The 9,684-nt window shown below is 38.8% G+C and overlaps 1 protein-coding gene across 1 annotated transcript; it reads left to right on the top strand.

Moving 5' to 3' along the window:
• Positions 1-1,996: 1,996 nt before the first annotated feature.
• On the top strand, positions 1,997-7,741 carry LOC131253271 (peroxidase 21). The gene is made up of 5 exons (XM_058254220.1): positions 1,997-2,117; positions 4,270-4,418; positions 5,286-5,474; positions 6,575-6,740; positions 7,193-7,741. The coding sequence occupies exons 1-5, from the start codon at positions 2,066-2,068 to the stop codon at positions 7,600-7,602; spliced, it is 966 nt and encodes a 321-aa protein (XP_058110203.1). The 5' UTR covers positions 1,997-2,065; the 3' UTR covers positions 7,603-7,741.
• Positions 7,742-9,684: the final 1,943 nt, after the last annotated feature.

Consider the following 9,684-nt stretch of genomic DNA (forward strand, 5'->3'; position numbering starts at 1 on the left):
CTCTAATACCAAAAATTGATGTGAGACGGCCTAATCCAACGTTAAATGAATGTGGTATTTGAAAGGGGCATATTTATGCAATTTTTAAAAATAAATTAAAAAATCATCCTTATACTTCATAAACAAAAGAAAGAAATAAGGTTAATGCAGCAATGATTATGGTCATCCATCACAAACACAAAGTATCGAATCTTAAATTTTGAATTTAGTTGGATCCGGCGAAAGATATAACTTTCTTCTTACAATAGGTCTGTCTAACGATTCAAGTGGATTTTCTAATCCAAAAAATAGAAAAATATGAAAAAAAAAATTTAATAAAAATAAAAATTGGTGGTTCTTCAAATTTAAGCTTTGGGTGATAGATCTTGAAGAATGTTAAAATATGTAAATGTAGAGATGAAATTCTTTTAACATCTAATGATTTAGATAAAAAGAAATACGATCGGCTTCTAGATCTAAATATTTTAGGAGAAAATGAAGAAAATAGAGTTGAAGAAAAGAGTACCTTGAGAAAAGAAAGAATGAGAGAGAAGTAGAGGATGAGAAATCACTTCCCTGGGCCTTACGCCCTCTTCCAATCACTGGAAATCGAAAACGAAATCGTCAGAAGTAAAAGCTCTCTTTTTTTCTTCATACATAATATAGCATCCTTTAGGTTTAGGGTAAAATACCCTTATAAATTTGTAATTACATGAAATTACCCAAATACTCCTACTAAAAAAAGTTTTTTTTTTAAAAAAAAATTCGCACAAAAATTATGCGCGAACTGTCTCAAAACTTAAATAACTCAAATGTTTATAAACTAAATTCAAATTGAAGATGCCCGACAAGCTCCGATGATAATGTCGTGAGGGTGGCGCAATGAAGGTGGGCCGTGACGATCCAACGGTCCAAATATTTCTTTCAAGAAACTTACAAATGTCACGAACACATGTATAAGGTCTTCAACCTCTAGAGAGCCGACCCGTACCCGTCATCTAATCACATTGACACAGATAACACACACCTTGCGTTGGTATACTTTGAATAGTCTAATGTCCGCATCAATTATACACTGCTATATAGCCCCCCCCCCCCCCCAAAAAAAAAAATGGTAGAAATGGTGCGGATGGTGGGAAGATGAAATACAACGGTGGTTGATATTATCTATCCATGTCATCAACAAGTTATATAACAGCAAAAATAAGTAACCGCCGCTTTATCCATCGAAGCCAAAAATAAATGGAGAGAAATAGTGGGGGTGGCGGGAAGTATTAATACAAAGGCGGAATCGGTAATCCCCCACTATTAACATATAGCTGCAACTTGTAGAATGGGCCGCTATAACGTATATAAAATTGGCGCGAATAGTTGTGGTGGCGGGAGGAAGGGATACAGCAGGGGAATATGAGAATCCGCCTCTATAGTATCATGTAGAGCGGCCGATGTTACGTTCAGCCGCTATAGGTCATTTGGGCTTCTGGTAGGGTAACGGGGACGACATGTTTGGTACCATAGATTTGATTCAATTCGTTTACAGACGGGGACGACCATTCTCTCATCCAATCAGCCACACAGGCATGTTGAATCATCTAGATTTTGTTCACCGGCGCTACATTTGCTCTACACCTACGTTTTGTAAACAGACATCCATCCATCATTTCATCCCCACACAAGATGGTATTGTGTGAATGCAATGTTGTAGGGCTTTATTTTTATTTTTTATTTTTTCTTTCTTTATTATCTTACTCTTATAAATGAGATTGGGTGGGGGAAATCGCATTTCGCAGGATTGTGGGCGGTGGTAGCATGCGCGGGTTGGTGAAGAGGATGGAGTGGAGATGGCCTAAAATTTCAAAGATCGTGTGTTAGTGGACAGTGTCCTTCATTCTCATCCATTTAAATTTCTCCCGCACTTCCCACCCACGTCCTCTCTCTCTCTCTCTCTCTCTCTCTCTCTCTCTCTCTCTCTCTCTCTCTCTCTCTCTCTCTCTCTCTCTCTCTGTTAATAAATAGAGATGGTAAAGAGAAAGTGAAGGAGAGAAACCAACCACTCCACTCTCTTCACTTCACCTAATATCAAGAAATGGGGCTTTTCCTTGCCATCGTCTGCGTCCTGTTGTTGCTCTTCCCCTTGGGTAACCTTCTATTTTCATTGGATTCAATAAGCCATGTCAAAAGGAACTAGCTACTCTCTTCCATCAGGTGGGCCCTATCTTTTTTGTGCCCTGACCCATAAATCAGACTCTTACCGTTATCATGTCGGCCGAAGGATTTTGGTTAGTCAGTGAATCTTTCCATACGCGTGGAGCACACATGAAGACCGTACAGTCGTGACTTTTGGCCCAGGGCACAAACACAGTAACCCTCCGAGAGTAGAATCCGAAAGCATTATCCTGCGAGTAGCCTTACCGTTTCTCTGGGTCAATTTCCATGAGGGGTTTCCTGGAATACATCGGAAACGTTTTAAATATGACATATCCGGACTATATACGTTTGATCTATTGTCGTTTTCCGTAATCCAAATAGTTTATAAGATGGGCCTCACCTCAACCAACGTATTGATTTGAATATCAATCCGTTTTCTGTTGAATATCCACAATCTACTTTACCATTGATTTCAATGTCCAAGATTTACCAACTTCATCGTTTTATTTCATAACCATCAACAGTTTGGATTACCAAACACGACCCCAGGTTCCCTCGGTTTTAAATGAGGATGCATTCCTTCTATGAATTGTCAAGTCTACTTGCCCTAGAAATGTGAGAATCCGACACGTGGCCACACTCCGGACGCGTGAGAGATCTGGGCCAACCAAGTATACGTACCGGGCCCAAACATCAGGCCCAAACACTTGCAGTAGGCCACACGTGTTGTTAAGTATAAACCAATGGGTTGGTAGAGACTTTTGAGTCCAGATCACAAGTATGATGGTGGCAGCCTGATGAATGGTCCGGATCTCCTATATGCTTGCCCGCTGGTGTGTGGCCAGGTGTAGGATACTAATCAAAGTGTCACGAGTAGCCTAACATTGTGTATAGGGCTGACGGGCAGGTTTATTTAGGTTGGGTTGTTGTTCAACCATATCACAACCCGAAGTTATTATACATCAACCCTATCACAACCCAACCTAAACCCAAGTTTGGAATTATGAACCCAAACCCAACTCAAGCTGGCTCGTTGGGGTTGGTCAGGTGGATACATGCTAATATTTTTGTTATTACATTAGTTTATTATATTTTCAAACAACATCTTATTTTTATACCCATGATTTTATTAACTATACATGTAATTATTTATTGTAAAGAACTTTGTTTTTTTAAAACAAGCTAAAATATAGGATAATTACTCTTTTTAAAAGTCATGTTGTATGGCATGCAATCGCTTTGGTAAAGTAGAATTCAGTGTATCTTATTAGCTTAAGTTATCAAAAATGAGATGACCAATGAAACCTGATGGCATTGGATTTTTCTGTGCCTTCAACACAGATGATCCCCACTTAATTATAGTTTAATTATAAGTAACTTATATATCAATTGGGTTTGGGTTGGGTCGGGTCCAGTCGGGTCGGGCAACCAAAGCTCAACTCAAGTTTTATTGGGTTGGTGTTTGCATAGCCCAAGCCCAAGACCAAACCCGATACATCCTGTCTGAGCCCAACCCAATGTAGGGTGGACGGGTTGAACCGCCAGGACTTTCAGCCCTAATTGTGTTCTTGGGTTTTGCAAAGTCTGCTCATGCCAGCAAGGTACACAGGTGAGATATCCAAGCTATCCCTCAGGTGGAACATGTAGATGCTACTGCCAAAAGGTAGATGTAATTCATTCAGTACGTGTGCCATGACAGGTTCTTCAACTGATTTTTTTTATTTTTTTTTAATCCAACCTACATTTATTTTATTTTATTTTTCAGTTAATTGTGGTCCACTTGACTTGTAGACCAACCTGATTATTGGGATGGGGAATCTGCAAAGTAGTAACCTTCTGATGGATGGCTTGGATATTGTCTTGTCAGCCATGCTAGGCTACATGTGTATCTGATTTGTACACGTGTGGGCTTAGCAGAGTTGATGTGTTGATCCTACTCTTGACTGTATCCGTTGAACTAGAAAAATCACGCTCGGTTCGCGTATTTCTGGCCAACAAATTGCTGATGAATCTATAAATGGGTCAGTGGTCCACCTTGTATTATGGATTTTACGACTTGGGCCATCTACGGCAAAATGGCCAATAAATAATAATAAATTGCTATTTTTATGTTTTGTGAACTTGTGAGGTTGATGTGTGTAGGTAAATGTGATCTAAGGCTAAATTATTACTCAGAGAGTTGTCCGAGAGCGGAGGAGATTATCAAGGAAGAGGTTGAGAAGCTGTACCAAAAGCACGGGAATACAGCCGTTTCATGGGTTCGAAACCTTTTCCACGACTGCATGGTCAAGGTCAACATTCTATCTATTTCTCCTGTGCTAGGGAAATGGATTGGTTAATGGCTAGTGGTCGGTGCTCTGTGGGGCCCACCATGATGTATGTGTTTCATCTATGCCGTCCATCTATTTTTTTAGATTATTCTATGGTATAAGCCCAAAAATGAGGTATATCCCAATCTCAAATGCGCTACATTACAGGAAACAGTGTTGATTGAACTTCGACCATTAAAAACTTTTTGGGGGCCATAAAAGTTTTGGATCAAGCTGATCTTTGTTTTTTTTTCCTTCATCTAGGTATGTATGACCTAATCAACATATTTGATGTCAAATAAAAAGTACAGTGGGCCTTAGGAGGATTTTAATGGTGGATATCCAATCACTATTGTTTTCCTGTGGTGTGGTCCAACTGAGATTTATGTCCCTCTCATTTTTGGGTTCAAGCCCTAAAATGATCTGTAAAAATGGATGAACAGCATGGATAAAAGAAACACTTCATAGTGGGGCCCGCAGAGCACCGACTACTAGCCACCGGGCTAGTGGCAGGGGAAATAGCCAATCCGTTTCCCCAATGCTAGCTCCTCTTGGTTCGCAAGTGGAAATTTGCAACCAACGTACGTACAATATCTGAGTCGTCCATTAGGTGGGTCACAGCTAGCACTCATATATTAAGGCCAGGCACAAAAATCAGGTTTACAGGGTAATTTCAACAACATTACACATTGAACAAAAGCACATCTACGGACCTGTCTGACTTTTGATGATGTAGGATCCTAGCCGATGATGAACGGCTTGGATACCACCTGATGCATTCCATCTTGTAAGAGTTACACTTTCCATTTTTTGAAGAAACATTAAAAGGGTGTGGTTTTGGTAATGCAGTCATGTGATGCGTCGCTCTTGCTAGAGGCGGCCGATGGCATAGCATCGGAGAAGGATTCGGAAAGGAACTTTGGGATGAGGAATTTCAAATATATAAACACAATCAAGAATGCAGTCGAAAGTGAGTGTCCCGTGACGGTTTCCTGTGCAGATGTAGTTGCTCTTTCTGCTAGAGAAGGCGTTGTCATGGTACGTTTTCTTGTTCACGTTCACTGCAAGTATTGGTAATGCCTAACAGTAACATACCATTTTGACAGTCACCAATTCTTCTTGTTTCCCCCTGCAAAGTAGCAACATCAGAACATTTTACTTTAGGCTTAGTTTGGTTTTATATTTCAATTTCATGATTTTTTATTACTATTTTTAAAAAAAAATATTTGCAAACAGAGCCAACTAGTTGGATTGTCTTGACTGACTGTTGCCAGTGGCCTATGTCTATAGTCATGTGATATAAATGTCCATTAATATTTGTTGGGGGACCGCGGAAGTGCACAAGGATGAATCAAGAAAAGTATTTCAATTATACAACGTCCAATCACAAATACTCTAAATTTAATGTGGAAAAAACCCTTTCAGGAAAAAAAAAATGATGACACAAAACGACAATAATACACCATGAAAGTAGAAAATTATTAGACATTACTCAATTTGTACAAGACTCGAATGTCCCTTACAAGCCCTTAAAAACCCTTTAGAATAAATTAGAAAGCCCTTAGATCCATCATATTCCTGATCACACCCATATATATATAGCCTTTATGAGAATCACAATCGAAATAGGAAACAAATCCCATACTTATGCAATTCTACATGTCTCTGCATGATCGTTTGATGGCACTTTCGATGGCAATTCAATGGTATCGACAGATTGATGGCATCGAACATCTTTGATGTCATCGAACACCAAAACGTTCCAGCGATAAAACATGAATTTTCTGAATTTTTCCAATGGCATTCAGCAGCCTTCAATGGCATCCAAGTCTGCTCGATGGAATTGAGCAGTCATCGACAAACCTGTTAATTTATAGATTTAAGACATCGATCAACAATACTGATAGAACACTGGAGGAGACTAGGATTCATATGGATATCCATCCTGCTTCAGGTTAAAGTCAGCTTGAAATATATCACAAGTGCAACTTTCTACAAAACTATGTTCATGCCCACACATACAACTAGCTGCATATGTGGTATATGTTCTTTGTACACATGCTCCGATATGCAACAAGCATCTACAATATGGAAGTGCCCAATTAATGTGGTGTGCGGTGATCCGTTCTTTTGGGCAGCTGGGGGGACCTTATATTGGCATGAAAACAGGGAGAAGAGACAGCAAGGAAAGTCACGCTGCAGAGGTCGCCGACTTCATTCCACAGCACAATGAAAGCATATCTCTAGTTCTCTCGCGATTTCAGTCCATGGGTATTGACATAGAAGGAACAGTCGCCCTGTTAGGTATCTCCACTCCCATTTACAACTCTGGAGCAGATAATTGTTTGTTTTCAAGTCGTTTGACTGAAAATCTCTCACCACAAATATGCAACATGGCACAGTTTTGAAAGACATGGTGGCCCATAATGTTGGTTGTACTTGTACACCATCTCCATGCTCTAGCCCAAAAATCAGACTGGTCCAATTATCAGGTGTGCTACATGTGAATGATAATAAAAACAGGCTGTCATAGGAATGATAAACAACAGTTCATGTTGAATATAAAAATGTGGCCAGCTGATGTGTGGACGGGGCCTATTTTAAGTCATGTCATGATAGAGATGTGATCAAACTTCACATGAGTTATGCTGGCATGAATGCTGTGAATGAGAATGGCCTCTTCATTGTCTCTTGTTGCAACATAAAATTTCTGAACTGCTATGCCTCCAAGCTAATGCCATTCTAATTCTATCCAGGAGCACATTCAGTGGGGCGAGTACACTGCATAAATCTTGTACACAGGCTCTATCCTGACATCGATCCCACCCTTGATCCTGAATATGGCGAGTACCTTAGAGGCCGCTGCCCATCTCCACAGCCCAATCCAAAGGAAGTAGAATATGCTCGAAATGACCGAGAAACGCCTATGGTACTCGATAATATGTACTACAAGAACCTGTTAAGCCACAGAGGGTTGTTGCTAGTCGATCAACAGCTCGTTTCAGATAACTCCACATCTCCCTTTGTGGAGAAGATGGCCGCAGACAATGACTACTTCCGTGACCAGTTCTCCAGTGCCATGATCTTGCTATCGGAAAACAATCCGCTTACTGGCGATCTTGGGGAGATAAGAAAGGATTGTCGGTTTGTTAATAAGTATCAGTAGTAATCTCTCAAGTATAGAAAGGATAAAAAGGAAGAAAAGGGCAAAGAAGCACATGATCCAGGCTTGCTTTCTTTTAGCATGTGAACGTTTCTTCGCATGTCGTTTGTTCATGAAAAAAAAAAAGAAAAAGAGCTGGAGATGGTGAATGTTGTGCTCCTGTTGTTTCCAGAGGAAAACGTTGATAATAATAAAGGCTGTGTTACCAGAACGTTCTCACGCATTCTCATTTCATTATTTTTTCATGGGGTGAACACGGTTCGGTTCGGTCCTCCTTGGGTGAACCATTCCTAGGAAAACCAGAACTGGAACTAGACCGTTTGCACCCTAGAATCGAATCGGAACGGGATGGTAAAAACCGGTTCGGTTTTACAGTTATGGGCTTTTTATAATCCAGCCCAATTGCATGTTTGTTTGTTTTTTAAAAATAAATAAAATAAATAAATAAATAAATAAATAAATAATAAAAAAAATCTAACCCATGTTCATTTGTTTTGTGATACATTTGATGAATGGTATAGATATTGTGTAAGGTGTGCAAAAAGATATTTACGGAAACAATCAAAGGGCACATTGTAAACCATAAATCATGAGTCAAATAGGCAACTAAAATACATTGTAAACTCATAAAATACCTCTAAGACAAGTCCAATTAGCATGATAATCGTGGTTCGGTTTCAGGTTTGGTTCCGAGTTCAGTTTTGCGGTCCAGTTCCAAGTTCGGTTTTATGGTTCGGTTCATGATACGGTTCGGTTATACATAACCCCAAATCGAGAACCGAATTGAACTAACCGGTTCTTTGATTTTCGGAACCGAAAGTGGAACCAGTGCACTTCAGAACCGAACCAAACCGTATGGTTTGGTCGATTTCAGTCCGATTTACCAGAACTACCAATTACATGTTGTTGAGTATGAAATATTGCATATTTCTCCCTATTTATACCTTGGTTTTATAAACATGATAATGCTTAATCGATCTAATTATGCATGTTTTCATGTGTGAAGTGATTTCGAGAACTTTAGGCAAAATTAATGCCAAAAGGAAGATTTATGCTCAAAAAATTATTAAATAAAGATTTGGATATTTGAGTCATTAATGAAGAATTCACATACCAAAGATCCAAAGAAACCAACTGAAGAATCAAGCAAATCGAATATTTGAAATGAAGAAAAAGAAAAGGAATCCTAAAAATTATCCTGAAAAAATATACACTACGCCAAAACAGTGAAAAAATGACGGCTGAAAATCATCTCAAATTACAATAAAGGACAGTTTTGAACCATCGCATGGGCCGTCCTATTTTGTAGCATCATATAACCGTCATTGCTGAAGGACATTTAAAGGACGGTTATGAACTGTCTATAAAGAAGGACGGTCATGGACCATCAATAAAGATAAATGTTAAAACGACGGTTATAGACCGTCCTTGAAAAGGACTTATGAGTAGTCTCTGATGAACCTTAAAAGGACGATCATGGACCATCCTTAAAAATGACTGTTATGAGCAGTCTCTAATGAACCTTAAAAGGACGGTTATGGACCATCTCAGATTTGAATATTTTAGAAAAATATGGACTGCCTAAAGCCGTCAAAAAAATTCTTGAAAAAGAAAAAAAAAATCAGTAACAAATTTCTGTGTCTTTCATCTAATAAAAAAATATTCAACCAACAAAACATTATAATTCAGAATTATGAAAAATTGCAGAAACTTTATTTGCTTTTTTTTCCTCAAAAAAGTGGGCACACTTTTTAAAAATAAAACTGATCATTAAAATAAAACTAATGCAAGCAAATAATACAAAAAAGTGTTTCAATTCAAGTTAATAGAAACAACAACAAAAATTAAAGCTTTGTAAAAAATGACATGTGTTAAAGGGATACATCCTTAATTCCCATGCGTGAGAGTCCAATGATGATGAGAACAAGAATCGCAGCACAAGGGCCTATAAATACGGTAATGTTATCCTGTAAATGAATAAGATAGTATTAAATGTTAATGCACTTGATTAGATTGCACATAAAGTTCCGATTAGAGTTTCAGTTTAGTAAAGGTTTGCAGTGCCATGCATGGATGATAAGGAAG

This window comes from Magnolia sinica, chromosome 8, assembly GCF_029962835.1.
Source record: "Magnolia sinica isolate HGM2019 chromosome 8, MsV1, whole genome shotgun sequence".
Lineage (NCBI taxonomy): Eukaryota > Viridiplantae > Streptophyta > Magnoliopsida > Magnoliales > Magnoliaceae > Magnolia > Magnolia sinica.